The sequence below is a fragment of the Sinocyclocheilus anshuiensis genome, unplaced genomic scaffold, assembly GCF_001515605.1.
Source record: "Sinocyclocheilus anshuiensis isolate Anshui unplaced genomic scaffold, SAMN03320099.WGS_v1.1 scaffold230, whole genome shotgun sequence".
Lineage (NCBI taxonomy): Eukaryota > Metazoa > Chordata > Actinopteri > Cypriniformes > Cyprinidae > Sinocyclocheilus > Sinocyclocheilus anshuiensis.
The window spans coordinates 82,808-101,378 of NW_015546034.1; the positions used below are offsets into that span (position 1 = coordinate 82,808).

Genomic DNA, 18,571 nt, shown 5'->3' on the forward strand with positions numbered 1-18,571 from the left:
AATATCATTTATTATCTTAATGAGCGCTGTCTCTGTGCTGTGATGCAGTCGGAAACCAGTTTGAAAATTGTCCAGGTATCCATTTGAGTTTAAGTATTTGTTCAGCTGATTAAAGATTACCTTTTCAATAATCTTGCCTATAAAAGGAAGATTTGATATTGGTCTATAATTGCTCAAAATGGTGTTATCATGATTGCTCTTTTTCAGAAGGGGCTTAACAACTGCAGTTTTCAGGGAGTTTGGAAAAGTCCAATGACAATGGATGAAATGTTAGACCCCTACTGATGAGTAAATCTAGAGTGTGCCCTCGACTGTGTGTGGGTCCATGCACATGCTGAATCAGGTCAAAAGTGTTTAAAACTGCTTTCATTTCTTTTGTACCACAGATTAGATGGGTCAGCCGTACGGCTTGAGAAGACCTTAGACTTTCTATCACGTGATAAAACAGAAATAGAGAAAGCTACAGGCACACTGGGTTTCCGCTTGTTCTGTAAACGTTTGTGAATGTTGCTGCTATCATAGCGGGGACCCGACACATGTCGGTTGTCAGTTGTTTTTGGTTCACCTACAGCAGATGGAGGGTTTGGGCCCTGGCGTTGTGGCAGCGGCCGGAGAGCTCTCACAGGAGGGAGACGACGAGCTGGGCCCACAGGCTTCGGTGGCTGGGAGGCCCGCCATTTTTTAGTTGATATCTGGGGGCTTGCAGCGAATGAGTGGGAGAGTTTGGTCCCAGCATACACCAGTTCCTCCATTTTCTGTGAGAAGCATAGAAGTGTAGATGCTGGAGAGAGGGATAATGTGTCTGCTGAGATGGGCTGTGTCTCTGGTGTTTCCGGTGGCTGTGATATGTTGTCCTGGCTTCCCTGGCTGGTTAGCGGTTAGCCCAAACCAAGACTTGTCACAGCACTTTCTATTATTGCTCTTTTGTTGGTTTTGATTGCTTCTAGCTTCTATTTTTGTAAGTAGCTTTGGATAAAAGCATCTGCTAAACGATTAAATGTAAATGTAACAGGATGAAGAAGTGCACAGATCAAATGCTGTTTATTACCTTACTTTCCAAGCATTTTCCTTTAGTGTGAGGAAAGCGTCCTTTTACAGATTTCCTACAGAAAAAAAGCAACGTTTGGGATGGCATACAGGGTTTCAATATTTAATGCAGGAAATTCCCACCAGCACTGTAGACCAACAACTTTCTGAACCATAAAAAAAGACTCAGAAAACATCACGTATTGTCTGTGACTTCCTGAAGTGGCCTGGGTCGTGTTTTCAAGGCCAGATGTGACGATAAACGTCTTTTTAAATATACATCTGGAATCTAGATGGTCTATAGTCTCTCTAGAGCACAACAGCAGGTTTTCACAAGCTTAAATCTATAAAGAAGATTTGCAGGACTCTTGACTTTGGCGGACTGCATTCAAATAATAATTTGTTTTTGCTGGTGGAGGTTTATTTGTAAAACTAGAGCCAATGAAGGCATTGAGTGTGTGCGGTAAATCAACACTCACTCACTCACAAACTTACACAACCTCTTTAACCTGCGTTAAGTGAATGTTATTATTGGTTTCCAGTATCCCAGCTCCACCCCACTGCGCTCTACAGTCACGTCACTTAACTTTAAAGAGAATCTCGATGTGTTAGAGCCGCTTTCGTTTCCGCAGAACAGCCTTGAATGTGTTGGCTCTCGTTCGTTAAAAACGCGGTTTCAGGAAACGGGTTTCTCCTGCCAGAAAACACCTGACCTGTGCAACTGCTAATGTCTGAACTTGACAACGTGTTTTTGTGTGGGACGCCTGAAAGTATTGTTTTTCCCTCCTTTGTTTTCTCACTTCCTTCGCTTTGGACGCTTTGAGACGCTCCTGATCCAAATCTGTTCAGAAAGTAGGCAGCATGATTACGCTGATGGATCTTTTCCCTCAAACTGGGAGCATCACATATACACAACTGTTCAAAAGTTATGTAATGTTTTTCATAAAAAATCTCTTATACTCACCACATGCTTATTATAGTTAGGAAGCATTTTTGAGAGTTTGGTCCCAGCATACACCAGTTCCTCCATTTTCTGTGAGAAGCTTAGAAGTGGAGATGCTGGAGAGAGGGATAATGTGTCTGCTGAGATGGGCTGTGTCTCTGGTGTTTCCGGTGGCTGTGATATGTTGTCCTGGCTTCCCTGGCTGGTTAGCCCATTAGGCTAACCAAGACTTGTCACAGCACTTTCTATTATTGCTCTTTTGTTGGTTTTGATTGCTTCTATTGTCCTCATTTGTAAGTAGCTTTGGATAAAAGCATCTGCTAAATGACTAAATGTTAATGTAAATGAATGTTATAGCTAAAGATGATTTCATAGTGCTGTAAATCATGCTATAGCAAAAGATAAAATAAAAACAACATATTAAAACAACAAATCTGAATAAATGCCAAAGAGAAATTGCCAAATAACACGGAGAATATCTAAATTATAAATGAAAGCATAGCTGATTACAATAAATTATTTTCACGCAAACATCTTTGGTCAAGCAACATTATATCTAAGATCAAATGAACAAGTCCCCATTATTATTTAGCTGATGAAACCCCCAGGAATAACCAGTTTGCTAAACATTTATTTATAATGTCTAATGAGCATCATTAAGCTTCATTTTAATTTGCAATATGGTCTAGTGTCATCTGACTCCCAAAATAACTCCTCTAACAGCTCCCTTCACATTTTGAGGGCATTCACAGATAAAGCTCAGTGGGACTGCTGGGGTGTTTATTTTTAGAGGGTCTATCAGCATCCTTTGGATGTGGCAGTGGATTGACAGGACAAGTGTGGCCAGCAGGATGAAGGAAGGAGGTCCTGGATCTAGACGGCGCACCCCCACCCACCGACCCAGCATTCCAATGAAGAGTGAGATAGAGGCGTTCTCGCTTCCTCCCGCCCCCTTTTGCTCTCCCCACACTTCACATGCTCATGGCCCATGGGGTGTGTGTCTGCGCTCACCTCTCAGAACTGACAGAAGCTCTGCAGGCAGACTGGGCCACGGAGGAGGACTGAACATCCAGGGATGGGACAAGACTATTGAAAGAAACTAAGAACCAAGAAACATTTACGAGAGACACAGAAACAACAAAATAAAAATGGTCGCAGAGGAGGTAGTGGTGGTCCTGTCAGGAGGTGCACCGTGGGGTTTCCGATTACAAGGAGGAGCTGAGCACCAGAAACCCCTCCAAGTGGCAAAGGTAAGGGGACAGTTGGATGCTGAATCATGGGTCTCTTTACTTAAATGAATGGTCTGTAAAGCTATTAAAAACACTAAAACTTCCAATTTAAATTAGTCCGACTTTTGTGTATGAGCAATATGAGAACGTATATTACATAATACATAATTGAACTATGATATGACAATATTATTTTATCTAATGAATGGCATTATAACATATAGGAGATATGTGGATGCTACATTTATCTTAATTGCATTTTCAGGCTTTGAAACATAAATATACAATTTATATTTCATTTAAAGGGCTCCCAAAAGTTCTTATTGAGTTCATACCAAAATGATATATGACACAAGCTACAATGGGCAGCTTGACCCACATGAGTATTTAACAAATGTCCAGTATTTAACAAAAATAAAACAATTTTTCAAATTAGACAATGTGATTTTACAAATATATAATGTAATGTATATGTAAATACAATATAATGTAGTTTATATAATTTACTTAACATGCAAATATCTAATTTGTAAAATCACATTGTCTAATCTGAACAACTATTTTCGATTTTTTACATATATTTATTTTAATAAAAACATTTTATTTATATAAAATATTTTAAATGTAACATAAATAATTGATGTAAAATTTACATTTTCTTTACTTTTATTTTTTTATTGAATTAATATATAAATCAAATTTGTCAGTGTCTATTGCATTTAATGTGGGCCTGGTCTGACTTAACTGAGCAGATATGTTTGTTCAACACGTGTCAGTGAGGAATGCAACACTCGATAAGCCATCAAGAGTATAGTGTTATTGAAGACATTTTCTGTTAAAGACTCATGTGGCCCATTCTAGCATGTGTAAAAATGTGTTTGTGATATATCACTTTGGGGCCCTTTTAAATTAAGTATTATTACATGTTTTTGTTGCATTTAAGATATAGCACCTACTTATCTCCCATTTAATAAGGGCAAACATTAATAAGATAATACTGTCAAATCAAATTTCAACTACAGGCCAGAGAGCACTTATTTTATCTGTTGATAAATGCTGTTCAAGAGCTATTTGGCTGTGTGCTGCAAGCATTCCTGCTCCATAGATAAACCTGCTAGGCTTCACAGTGCATCTCTTCACTCTTATCTAATTGACAGCTTTTGTTTAGCTTCCTCTGGAATCCAGATATTTCAAAGAAGCATTCTCACACAGTTCTGTATAAATGAGGATGTTATTTCAGGACTGAGTACAATTACAGCCACAGTGTCTACTTATAAGCACAGTATGCCCCATTTGTTAAGTGACAACTGTGTGCAATGCATTTTCCCTGATCTATTTTGGATTGGTGAGCAATGCCAGAGACGGTCTGCTCTACTCTTTCCATGTTCTGAGGGAAAAGATATCCATCACAGAGAGATGGCCCTGACTTTTTTATTCAGAGAAATATATTTTTGCTTGGAAAAAAATGTTTGTCCAGCAGCAGGGAGTTTCCCCTCGTCTTTCATTTCAAGGTCACCTCTGCAGACTTTCATCTGTTTCCATTTGCGGTGTAGCCATTTTTCCATGACCATCTCTACTTTTAATTGAGCTATTCTGATCCACAAGGATCTCTGATAGCTTCTTTTAATCCTGGCATCTAGAACGACCTCAGTGACACTTGCTCAGCTAACAAAATGCTCTGGCAATGTTTTGAAAATGCCTGAGGACGTACAGCATGTCCTCATAATACCTGCTTGTAGTACTTACAATGTAAATGCATTCATACTTCCATTCAGTCCTTTGCTATCTGATACAATACAGATCGACTTAATTTACTATATTACCGTACGGTACTAAATTAGACAGTCCACTTCTCAAAAACATGCAGTTTTAAGCTAAATCTATTGACACTCAGTGACAACTGACACTTTACAATAGTTGAGCACTTTATTTAGGCTATGTGGACAACACATGGTGAATTCATGACATGCCCTGGTTCAGGTCTGCCAAGAGGCAACAGCTGCCCTGGCACCAGCTTCACATGTTGTTCCCCCTATTTGCATTCTCAGACCATTTGATCGGCAATAAAAAGAAGGTGAATGGAATCGGCTTTCATCTATTTTCTTCCAACTACAAATTTGTGTTACCAGTGTTCGTGGAAAAGCAAATTAACACCACTTGTTGTTTTTAATGGTCTTCATAGCATTTATTTTTGTCTACAACTTGCACATACAAAAAACGGTTTTTAAAATTAGACGTTACTTATGACAAAATAGTCTGAGCTGATCTGAGCTAAACTAATCCCTTTAGGCCTTTGTAAGGGAATATAAATCTATGCTTTGGGCTAGTGAAAACATTATTCCAGTTCCTCAGAACAGTTCGTTTAAAAAGTGTCTTTGGACAAAGACAGGAATGCAGCCAGACTTTTAGCTTGGTGAAGTGTTGGTGAAGTGAGTGTTGGAATAGCGCTCTCATATTTGACAGATGACCTCAAAAAGGCTGTACTCTCAAGGAGATGGTATTTGAAGATGGGCATAAAGCCATAGCGAGTCTCTTTAAACATATTTTTAGCTTCATCCCTCTTATCTACTCAAACAAAACCAAGAGGATGAGGCCTAACAAATCTTTGGTCTGACACTGAAACTATCAGATTCACAGTTAACTGGTTCCCAGTTGATTCTATGCTAATTCAGAACAGTTTAATTGAATTTAATTTAATATACGATTTGATAAACAACATTTAGTACATTATTATTCTTTAAACATGTATGTGATGTGTTTTAAGGCAAAAAAAAAAAATCCTGTGTAATAGAAAGAGTATGTAGTATGAAACTGTGTTTTAAAATCTGTATGCAGTATAAATTAGTATGAATCCAACAACCAAAAAGAGTTGTTCACTGATTCTTTCAGGGATACATTTTGTAGGTTACATGAATAAGTTCAGGCTTCTTGTGTGTCTTCGGTCATTTTGTGAGTCATTGAATCATTCATTTAACCGATTTGTTTCAAAGCATTTTTTAAAATAATTAGCTTATACCAAGAGCCATATGCTTATGAATCATAGCGTCCAGATATTATTGCTTTCAAGCTCAGTGAATACATATAACGATTCACAAATTCACTTAAAAAATTCATTAATGAGTGAAACACCTCTAGTGGTGAACATGGATGTCATTTGCTCATGTAACAGTCACTGTACTGTGCAGTCCTGAAGCGAGATCAAGAATGAAATCTTCAGATCCTCAGAAATCTGTTTGGGAAAAGTTTCAATGAGAGTTCCACTGGAACGGAGCAATTTTCAAAATGACTTTAAGTGTCCATGGAGCATGAGGGATGATAAAGAATGTTGCTATTAATCTGCATATGTAACAATTAATATGTCGCCTATGCCGTACATATTATAAATATGGCACACAAATTGAATGAATTGTGTTTTATGGTGATAAACAAACAATTTAGAATTTAAGAGGCCTATATTAAAAAAAAAATGTACGTGAGAAAACTAACAAATCATTACACTTCTTGCAAGGACAGAACCTGAAGAGTGGTACTATTTTATAAATAGGCCTACTTGGCAAATATTTAAAAGGATAGCTCACCCAAAAATGAAAATTCTGTCATTAATTACTCACCCTCATGTCGTTCCAAACCCGTAAGACCTTCGTTCATCTTCGGAGCACAAATTAAGGTATTTTTGATGAAATCCGAGATCTTTCTGACCCTGCATAGACTGCAACTCAACTGACACGTTCAAGACCAAGAAATGTTGTAAGGACATCATTAAAATAGTCTATGTGACATTAGTGCTTCAACTGTAATTTCATGAAGCTATGAGAATCCTTTTTTTTGCACAAAGAAAACAAAAATTACAACTTTAGTCAACAATTTCTTCTCTTCTGTCAGTCGGTACCACAATGCATATGTGTGATGCTGCTGACACAGGAGCCGGCGTTCTGTCAGAAAGCTCTCAGATTTCATCAAAAATATCTTAATTTGTGCTCCAAAGATGAACGAAGGTCTTACGGGTTTGGAATGACATGAAGGTGAGTAATTAATGACATAATTTAAATTTTTTGGGGAACTAACCCTTTAAGGTGTAATAAATGTTTATGTACTTTACCAATGAAAAGTAGCCAGTGATAATGTAGTCCAGCACTGGAAAGTCCACAACTGTGACGCGAGACCATCACTTGCCACTCAGAAATACAGATAACCCACTGACTTATAAGTAACAGTATGAAGAGTGAACCAGAGTATGATAAGCTTAAATTCCCATACAATGAATTTGAGGGATATTTACCAGTTACTATCCTTACTATATCTTACTATATCTATATCTACTATAACTAGAAGTGGGTGACACAGAAAGCCTTGCACATTTAAATAAGGTAAAAATCAGCTGGATACTTATTTATCTTCTCTCACTGCAACTCATCAACACAAAGTTTGTGCTGACGTTATCTCCTCCTGCTGTTGAAGGTGAGAAAGCGCAGTAAGGCCTGCCGGGCTGGGCTCAGAGAGACTGATGAGCTGGTGTCAATCAATGATGTATCCTGTGGAACACTATCCCATGCTGAGGCTATGAATCTGATTGATAGTGGCAGAGGAACCCTCTATCTGCGAATTAAAAGGTCAGACTGAGACATCATTATCACGTGGAGTTGTTAGTCATGCTATAAAATTTATACTCAAGATAATCACTGTGTTTCCATTCAGGGCCCCAGCTGCATATCAGTCAGTGGTGCTTCTAGGTCGGGCCCCCTCCCCCTCCCCGCGTATTGATAAGGAGTACCAGGCAGCCTTGAGAGCCCTGTCGCCTCCACTTACCTCTAAACGGTCCAGTGTCAACAGAGCGTCGCTCATGTCCCCCACCGGTGGCCTCGAGTGGCTTACATCCCCTCCAGACAGCGAGGCTTACTACGGCGAGACAGACAGTGATGCAGATGTGGCGGCACAAGAGAGGCAGCGTAGACAGAGACGACGAAGCCCCAGTAGCTCTCCTGCCAAGAGTCCTGGCCAAGCCTCACCCCAAGAGGAGGAGACTTCAGAAATGAGCGGCTATGAGAGCGCCCAAGACGTCTGCATGTACCCTCAAACACAGAGCTGGCCTGTATCTGATCTAGAGGGAATGGGGACTCAGCAACAGTGTGCTATGCCTGGGGTGGCCCGCAGAGAGGTGGTTTACCAGCCCCCGCAGGCTGAATGGTTGCACCAGGCTGAAAATTCCTCTGAGAATTCTGACCAAAGTCCATCAGGAGCTGCTGAAGTGGACAGTGGCTTCCAGGAGCCCCCCACTGTCCCACCTCCACTTGTTTCTCTAGAGCGGGCAAAAGAGGCTCTCATGCTTGCGTCTTATTATATAAACAAAAACTTTTATTTTGGATGTGATTAATCATGATTAATCATTGCCCAGCACTAATAAATAGTCATTATTCCAGTCTTCAGTGTCACAAGATACTTCAGAAATCATTTAATATGCTGGTTTGCTGCTCAAGACTACTCAAGAAACATTTATTATTATCAATGTTGAAAACATTTGTGCTGCTTAAGATTTTTTTTTTTCTGGATATTTTTTTTTTGATGAATAGAAAGTAAAAAAAAAATTATATCTAAAAAAACTAAATATCATAATTTAATAAAACATAAACTGCCATTGACTTAAAGAAAAAACTCTTTGACAGAACTTAATTAACTTTACTTCTGATTTTTTTTTAACAATAAATGGACACAATTGTGTAGTTAAACATAATGGAATCAAATAAATCAAGTAAAGTTAAATGTCAGACTGGCAGTTAACTACTAACTGGCAATAGCACACAATTAAAGCTATGCTTTTTTTTTTTTACTTACACAAAGAAGCTAATGAATGCAGTCCAATCAGAAATGAATTTATTAAACTTTTATTTAACATTTTTAAATTGTTGCTTTAACTTATTTTATTTATGTAAATAGAGCAATAAGCAAAACTAAGAATAACTTTTTAGTTCATATAAATAAAGATAAGCTCAGCATTTCTGAACCTATATCTCTTTCTGTCATTACCTCATACATTATTTCTGGACTGTGTTAAATTTAACCTTTGGAAATCCACTTGATAGAAGTCAATCTCCTGTGTCAGGAAGGAGTGTGGTTCAGTGATATTTGATCAAATTAAGGCAGAAGTCAGTCTATTAATTTCTGCATACTTTGTGTTGACCCTTAAAATAGATTTTCTTGAGTAAGGGCACACAGTTTTTTTTTTATTACTAAGTCTGGTCACAAAGTAAGTGCAAAGCAAGTGCATTTGAGGTTGAAATAATCACTTGATTTGCCATAGATTGCAAGTTTAGAATTATGGTACAAATTAGTGAGCTGTGTTCATGGGTTGAACAGAAAAACAAACATGACCAGTGTAGTTTCATTCATAAACAAATGACTCATATGCGGCGGCTTTTTTAATGAATCGTTCAAAATGAATCACAAACACCGGAATTCCGTTTGAATGAGTCTGACAAATTATTAACAGAATGAACTAACTGAAAATAATGATCATTACATTCAGTTATGTTAATCTTGAAATGTAGTAAATTTTGCGTTTTTAAGACTTGTGAAATTTGAATGTGTTGAATCATTACTATCTGTTTGTTCTTATGACAAACTGTAGTTAAACATACATATTGCTTCATTGGTTAGCACAGAACCTAAGAACAGGATATGGCTCAGTGGGAAATAATCATACACATGTGGTTTGGGATTTGTAATGGAGCTCATGCAAATGTTGGTGATGGGGGTTCCTCATGTCCCCCTGCTCAGGGTTTAACGGGGCAGGGGAAGGGGCTGGACTCAAGTGAGCAATAGCCTAAATTTGTCCCTTGACTCACAACTATAACACAGGCCTGCATGCTGGGAAAGGCATGTCCAGTTGCTGTCCAGTGTCAGTGATATTTCATTCTGTCCATTTAAACGGTTGAGTCTGTGCTAATAATGTGATTTTAAGAGCCAATAATGATCTCCATTTGTTACACAAAAATATTCTTTACATGTAGTTTATTTCTCCTTTATGGCATAAATTAGTAGTTCTCAAACTTTTTGATTCCAATGTCCCACTTTGTAAATATTCGAAGACCCTACATTCTAGAATGATATGTATTTCTGGTAATTCTGTTGTAGGTGGTTCTGCAACTGTATTTATTTATTTATTTTTTGAAATTAGATTTTAGTCATCTATTTCTACTAAAGCAAACTGCCGATTTTTACTGAGTACCATATGGCTTGAGTCACTATTCAGTGATCTGAAAGCTTATCCTTCTCAAAGGTTAACAATCTGACCTTATCCTAAATATGAGATACACACAGGTGTCAATGTGATGTAGTATGATGAGGATTAGGAGTCTGTTTTTCACATTTCTTCTTATAGCAACACATATTGGAAACTTCATTGGAGTCAAACAATATATCTTGTGTCTGTAGCTGATGGGGTGCTAATTCCCCTCTCGAAAGCATTTGGGAAGGCTTTCTCCTCAACTAATGGCACTCTGCCGACAGTCAGTCTGAAGGTCACTTTGCTTTCCAAGACTGATGGGACATTTTGAGGATCGTATAAATAAACACGTTTCGGTGTTTAATTCTGTATCTCCATTGGGAAATCTGAACATCTAGAACTCTTGTTTGTGAATTCTCTCATGTGCGTCTCACTGAGGCTAGAGACATTATTGCAGTGAGGATAAGGGTCCATGACAGCTGCTCTTCTCTGTCACTGTTAGTGGTGAAATTACAGAATAAGCCAGGGCATTCAGATAGCTTTGGTAAGAAGAGAAGACAAAGTGTGCACACCTGTTATTGACAGCACAGTGGGAGGTCGCAAGAGCATGGTACAAAATATTGTGAATGTGTCTGTCTCTCAGAATAATGCGGAGGAATTATTTCAGTGTGCCACAACTGTGGTTACTGGCTGATAATTGTCAAAATGGGGTATTTGAAGTAAATACTGTTCAATCATGATAAAGCGGTTGACCTTTAGTCAAATGTTGCCCAGATGTTGCCTCCAGAGTCTCAAAGAGTCTGATTGGCAGTACTTGCTTCAGAGTCTAAGTAGGTTTAAAGTCATTGTGGTGTGGTTGGAGATGCCAGCATTACCCCATATGACGCTCAGCTTAAGCTAGCCTATCCAGGAAGAGGCTGATGTGTGCCCAAACAGGTGGGAAATGTCCGTTAGCTCTGTTCACTGACAAAAATAGCTTGAATGACATAATGGGGTTTCTTTGGGCCTGTGACAGGGTCTTGTGGTTAGACAAAAGGTCTTTAAAAGGCCTGACCTCAGGCTACGGACTGGTTGATTTCGTACCAAAGTGGGCAGAGCACCCAAGTATTGCTGGCTGTGCTCCACTGATGTGTTTGTGTGTGCCAGTAAGGCTGGCTTGGGAACACAGTTTTTATCCTGAACAACATGAGGAGCTTCACATTGCCTGGAGAGGTTGAACATGAAGGACACATCTATGCAGGTAGAGTCCTGATAGCTTCTGTAGAGCTTTAGAGAGATAGGGGGCTTGTTTTCTGTTTAAATGATCCAACATTGTGTTTAAAATGAGACAGGTGAGACAAGGTGATGGATAGCACAGAGGTATTATTTACATGATCTCAGATTTACAAAGATCAGTTTTGATATGTGGTTTTTGTGTAAGGTAGTTTTACTTGTACTTTTGATTTATTGAAAACGATACAAAACATTTCTACATGTTTTGTTGCTAGCAGGTATGTAAGGGTATGTAAGTTTGTTGAACAGTTATTTGTCATGTCTAGATAATTAGTATAATCAAATGCACATTTATGTCTTCATTTGGACCTTTTATTTATGAGAAATAAATATTTTGAATTTTATCCTTCATAATTTGATTCAATGTTGAAGATGTTTTGAGGCCCTCCAGATTAGAAAGAGAATATCTTAGCAAAAATGCTGTACTCTTGAGGTTTTCATTTTTATTTTTGGTTTGTTTTTATAGAAATATCAGATTCCGTTACCCTGTCTTTTAATATAGATCCTGGATCCCCAGGGGTTACTTGCTCAAGCTGTTAGAATGTGATGGGCTATTTGTAGAGAAGGATGAGCTCAGTAATTTACCATGAGCATTTTTTTGCCAGACATTTCAGCATCTAACCCACTGCATTATAGTGTCTACTATCAGAGCTATTCTGACTCAACTAGAAAATGTGTTCCAATCATTACAATGCCAGCTTTGATTTATTAACGTTGTGACTTTGTTTGATGACTTTATATGTGACTTTATGTTTGATGTTGCCCATTCATCACCAAAGGTACTGTTATATAAAAGTCATAGGTGTCCCTTTATAAATTTGTTCATTCGAGGCCTGCTAACAGGCCTGTTCATTCCTTAATGCAGAATGGAAAACAATTGGCATCCAGTGATTCTCATATTAAGAAGCAGTATAATAAACTTTAAATACATAATAAATATGCATCATCATTACATTTAAGTGATTTAAAATGTGATATTACAACTAATATTACTGGCTTAAGTAAAGACTTTGAAAGTATTTCGCGCTGATTGATATACACATTATCTTTCTCTCCGCAGAGCTACACAGAGGTGAGAATTTACAAGATAAGCAGGTGAAGGAGGCCCGATCCAAATGCAGAACCATTGCTTCGCTCTTGACAGATGCTCCTAACCCTCATTCTAAAGGTGTGCTTATGTTCAAGAAGCGACGGCAGCGTGCCAAGAAGTATACTCTCACCTGCTTTGGCAGTGTAGACGGAGAAAGCTATAGTAACACAGAGGGAGAAACTGAGGACGAAAGCCTGTTTCCTGGGAGTGAATCTGAGCTTGACGAGGACGGTTTTTCTGCTGCACCAGACCCTATCTGGGATAGTGGTTACCTGGACGTTCTAGACAAGAGAACTTCAGCGTGTGTTATGCCTGGCAGAGATGCAAAGATTAGCCCAGGCCTAAATGCCACTTCAGGAAAAGGAGCCCAGCTTTTTGAACAACAGAGGAAAAGAGCAGAAGAACATACGTCAAACCTGGTTACGCCCACGGCTTTTTCCATGCCACAGCATCAGGGAGACTCAACCCTGACATATACCCCAGTTACTCCAGTCACACCCGTAACATCTCATAGTACCAGTATGGTAAACGGGGAACCTTTGGTAGTGAGCAGGACAAGCGTTGTGTTGTCCTCGCCAGGTCAGACGCCTATGCTATCCATGGCAGGAGCATTACCAGAGCAAGTAGACTCATCAGCTGCCAGCTCAGTGCACAACAGAACTGCCAGGCCATTTGCCCCTGGCTGTGTGAGCCACCGAGCAGCAACTGCTCCAGTAGTCTTCAGGCCCAGCCCTGCCAAAAAGGCTGGATCACAGGTTCAGGCTGTGTCTGTGGCAAATATCCCAGTTTCTTTCTCTCCTGCTGGCTCGGAGGGGAAGAAAGCTATTTCTACAACATCACTGTATATCCCTGCTAGACCAGCCACCTACAATGGTCCTTCCTCTGTGCTCTCTCCATCCTCAATCACTTCAGGTCCATCTTCTCCTCCCCCTTCAAATGCTCCACTCTACTCCCCAACCTATTCCAGCACCTCAGCCCCTTTTTCTCCAACATCTTCTTATGTAACACCTTTCAGTTCCCCTTCTGGTATGGCTCAAACTTACTATCCTCCCCAAACACAGGCAATGCCGCTCAGTCCTCCATACCATCATGCGGTTTCTGCTCAATATCAGCCACCTCCACCAGTTCATATGCCGACACATCCTTTCTCTCCCCCGCTCACAAATGCCCCAGGTTTTCCCAATGCCCCTGCACCCGCCCATGCCTTTGCTCCTGCAACACCAAATGTGCAATCCTCCCCAGCACACAAAGTCTCCTTCAACCCATACATCTCTGTGGCATCCACTACTCCAGAAACACCAAATGCACCAGTTGCCCAGCAGTATTCTCTCTCTAACTCCACTGATGGGATCTCTTCTCAAGAGCAGCGGGTCTCAGTCCCTGCCGGCCGCACTGGCATCCTGCAGGAGGCTCATCGTCGTGGATCCAAGAAACCAATGTTCACTGCTAAAGAGGATAAGAAGGCTCCATCTTACAACCCTGAGCTACTGTCTCTTGTGCAGAACTTGGATGACAGGTCCCATTCGGGTGCAGAGGCTGGGTTTGAGTCTGGCCCTGAAGAAGATTTTCTCAACCTGGGTGCAGAGGCTTGCAACTTCATGCAGGCACAGAGATACAAGATGCCACCACCAGTGGCTCCTAAACCAGCTCCTGAGATGCCCCAGATGCAAGGTAAAGGTGCGGAGCTGTTTGCACGCAGACAGAGTCGCATGGACCGCTACGTGGTGGATAAACAGCCCAAATCTCCAGCGCATCCTCGTGATCCTTCTCCTACACCCTCCCTCCCAGCTCATTGGAAATACTCTCCAAACATCCGAGCCCCACCACCCATTAATTATAATCCACTGCTGTCACCTTCGTGTCCTCCAGTGGCCCAGCGTGGCACCAAAACTAATGATGCAGCTAAAGTTGGGGTTAAAACAGTGCCTGGCCAACACAAACAAGGTATAAAGGCTCTTGACTTTGTGAGCAGGCAGCCATACCAGCTCAACTCATCTTTGTTCAGTTATGGAGGTGGAGTCCCTCAAAACACTGCCACTTATCAGCAGCAGCAGAATGGTGTTGGCATGACAGGTAATTCCCTTAATGCACCGAAGCAGGTCCCTGTTAAAGCAAGCCGCGTGTATGAAATCAAACGTTTCTCAACACCTACTCCCATGTCTGCACCCACATCTCTGACACCTACTGTAATCGCCCCCCGTTCTGCCACGACTCTCGGTGAGCCGATGTGGCACAGTAATGTCACTTCCCCGCCTCCTGTTGCTCCGAGATCTGCAGCACCATTCTCGCCACCACCTCCTGCCCCGACAGCAGCCCTGCCTGCTCTCCCCAAAATATCCACTGCCCCTGTGCCCAATTCAGTGCACATCCCACAACCCACTCCTGGGCAGGCCTATACCCCATTCCAAGCAGCCAAGCAGTTTAAGAGCGCCCCTGAGCTGAGTCCCCTGTCTGCTGGTGTGCAATCCTCAGGGTCTGGGAGTAGCCAGAACCTACGGGTGCCCAGACCCCGCTTCAGTACATCAAGCATGGGTCTGCAACCAAATGTGTGGAGGCCTGGCTCCATACATTACTGAGAGTCCACTGACAGTAATTACCACCCTGGGCAAGAGCACAAGAGCGCTCGAACTCTCTTCTGCTAAATGAATTGTTAGTCTACAGTAATATGACAAAAAACATCAGTCAAAGATGTATTTTTTTGCATGTTCATAATTTTCAGTCACTTCATACAAGTACACAAATATTTTAAAATAGAGTATGCATATATCTGTATATGTATTATTCAGTTTCATCAGAATGTTGAGATATTTATGTACTATCCACACAACTTTGATTCATGTTTCTACTTCAGTTCTCATCCCATTTATTTTACACCAAATGAACATGTTTAACCCACAGACAGAATTGCAAAGTCACTACTTGTGAGAGCAACTAAATCAAATAATGGCATTCATGTCTAATAATAATCAGTTTTGACATTATGTACTGGGGCCACAAGGAAGATAAGTGATAATAATCGATTGTGTTGCTATTTTTTCACTTGGGGCCATAAGGATGGAGTGATAAAGGGTAAGTAAACTATATATATATATATATATTACAGCTGTGACAGAAGATAATGGAGCACAGAATCATTGAATATTTGTGTAAAAGTGGTATAGAATGTTCTAAGACATGTATTTGCCGAGTTCTATCAAAGTCTCAGTGACAGAGAGATGAAAGAAGTGTACAAAGAATGTGACAGTGGCCTGAAATGAAAAAAATCCTCAAGTGGAGAGATGGTACAAACCACCCCCTTGCTCTACTCTTGCTCTTCAATTGTTATCTATTCTGGCCTCTGCCATGCCCTTTACTTGTGATGTTATCCATCCTTTATCTCTCTAAACATCTCTTGAGTTTGGACTGCAGGCCTGTGTTTGTCTAGAGCATTGCACAAAAGCCTTTGCTTCTTGTTTGACGAGGATCAGTATGGATGCTTGATGCATGTGCTCATTTTATCCTCCTAATGCTGCGCATGCCAAGGTTTTGATTGAGCATTTAGAAAGGCATGTGAACTCCACTGCGGGGAATTGTGCTGGGGCTTTTTCATATGACAGCTGAAAAAATACACTAGATGACAAATTCTGAAAGCGCTGCTTTATCTTTATGACATATTATGCAAATGTGACATCTGACCACTTTCCCTGGTGCTTGCTCTCATTGTGAATGATGCTTTTGCCAAACAGGTATGACATTCATTTCAATAACTTGTGTGAGCTGTTCAACTGCATTTGTGAAATTGTACATGCCTAGTTGAACTACCCAATGGCCTTGGTGGGATGAAACAACCTGAAATGGTGCGTACCATTTCTCTACTAAGGATAAGAAGGTTGATCGGATGTAAAGCTATAATGTACCTTGTTGTCAAGTAGAAAGTGGGAGGTATGGATATGGGAGGTATGAAGCAAGATATAAAACTGATATAAAATTTAAAAGCAAGAATAGAGAGGAAAGTGCCTTTTTCACTTTTTTTGGGGCAATTAGATAGTGTTATACACTAAAATATACATTTTCATAAGTGTGTACTAATCGGACTGTCAGAATGTATGTCATGCTTCTACAAAGCATTTTTAAAGCTTTAATTCTTTATTAAATGTGTTGTGTTTGCGTTAAATATTCTGAAAACATTGTAATTATATTCAAACAATCACACTTACTGCTTTGGGTTATTTGAAGTTTAAAGTGGAAATATATTTACAATGCAAATATTTGAATGTGAGAAAATGGAAAGTAATGGATTACTGGATTCTTGGGTTCAGGGACTGGGAATATGTATACGAATTTGTACGGTATGAGTTAATGTAGAGCAATTAAAATAAATGTAGAAATGACCGCTGCTGATGTTTGGATTTTATTTTCTCTTTTGTTGTGGTGATTTCGTAGCTCTCAGGTATAGGCTAGAATAATCTACTGATATAACCTATATATATATATATATATATATAACGACCATCATATAATGGCCATGCTCACTGTTTTAGAGCAGATAGTTCCACATAAAATAATGTATTTAGTTTCTTCTATGCTGAAGGATCTGCAGTAAACGCTGAGTGGCGCTGTTGGTCGATATTAAAAATGAAGTAGTTCGAGTTCACCCCACTGAATAAAACTAGGCTTGTTTTAAATTATACAATTTTCCAAAAAGTGCGCAGAGTAAGTAATACTTTTATGTTTATCGTGTATACATATACATAAAACTTTGCTATGTATATTTATCATGTAAAATGAATCGTATTTTTATGCCTATATTCAAGAGGTGGGTTCTTAGAGGTAGGATTGTTGTGAACAACTTTACACGGATTAGCTTTGGCAGTGTAATCTTACCTCCACTCATATGGTGAACTGCCTTCTGACCCTCTGGTCTATAGCCTACCCCACGATCATATGTCACAAGATATCAGGTGCTAACTTTAGCTACAAGTCTGTGTTTCCGTCCTTTTCATTCTTTCACCTTTCAGACGCCCTGCTGGTGATGGCCAGTACTGCAGGTGCTCCACTCAGCGTCTCTGTCCCGTTTGAGACTAAATACAAGAAAGAAAACACATGGAGATGCATTTCCTGAAACAGTGATTTGTGATATGTTGCACCAAGAAAGTTCTGTTGACACGCTCTTCTTTAAACGAGGTACACTGTCTTATTTTCTGTTTGACATGGAGAGGAGTCAGTGTGTAAGACTGACTGGAACTCTCTCTGCATGCCATATTAAAGTTTACTGTTCAGACTCTAAATTTGTGAAGTGCAAACTGTAAATAATCTCGACTCATCTTCAGGTGCAATATGTCTTAATTCTGGATATCTGTCATATACACTATTGCCTGAGAGTGCTTCTCAAAGTGGGAACCCAGAAAAAGAAATACAGTATATCAGCACAATGTCAACAATACCATTATGAATATAGAATAAAAGGGTATGATTTTAAGCATTATTCCAACTGAAAAACAAAAACAAATAGTGTAAACAATACTACACTATAGATGTATGCAATATGCACAATATTACAATAAAAGTACTAAATTGGTAAATATTGTTGACAAAGTAAACATTATATGCAGGGCCGTCCTTAGCTGACGCTGGGCTCGGTGCAAGGTAGGGAGTGTGGCCCCCCTCAGTCCGGGCCCAGTGCGACCGCACCAGATGCACCTCCCTAAGGACAACCCTAATTATATGTGACCCTGGACCACAAAACCAGTCATAAGGGCAAATTTTTTGAAATTGAGATTTATACATCATCTGAAAGCTGAATAAATAAGCTT

At 39.9% G+C, this 18,571-nt stretch overlaps 1 protein-coding gene across 1 annotated transcript; it reads left to right on the forward strand.

Moving 5' to 3' along the window:
• Positions 1-2,977: 2,977 nt before the first annotated feature.
• LOC107698791 (synaptopodin 2-like protein) lies at positions 2,978-17,154 on the forward strand. The gene is made up of 6 exons (XM_016499896.1): positions 2,978-3,219; positions 7,657-7,808; positions 7,894-8,526; positions 11,433-11,521; positions 11,586-11,657; positions 12,750-17,154. The coding sequence occupies exons 1-6, from the start codon at positions 3,118-3,120 to the stop codon at positions 15,353-15,355; spliced, it is 3,654 nt and encodes a 1,217-aa protein (XP_016355382.1). The 5' UTR covers positions 2,978-3,117; the 3' UTR covers positions 15,356-17,154.
• Positions 17,155-18,571: the final 1,417 nt, after the last annotated feature.

Excerpts from the sequence above, each read along its gene's own strand:
- LOC107698791 (XM_016499896.1), top strand. The coding sequence starts at position 3,118 with ATGGTCGCAGAGGAGGTAGTGGTGGTCCTGTCAGGAGGTGCACCGTGG. Across the intron at positions 3,220-7,656 it reads AACCCCTCCAAGTGGCAAAG|GTGAGAAAGCGCAGTAAGGC; the intron begins GTAAGGGGACAG and ends CTGCTGTTGAAG. Across the intron at positions 11,658-12,749 it reads TGAAGGACACATCTATGCAG|AGCTACACAGAGGTGAGAAT; the intron begins GTAGAGTCCTGA and ends TTCTCTCCGCAG.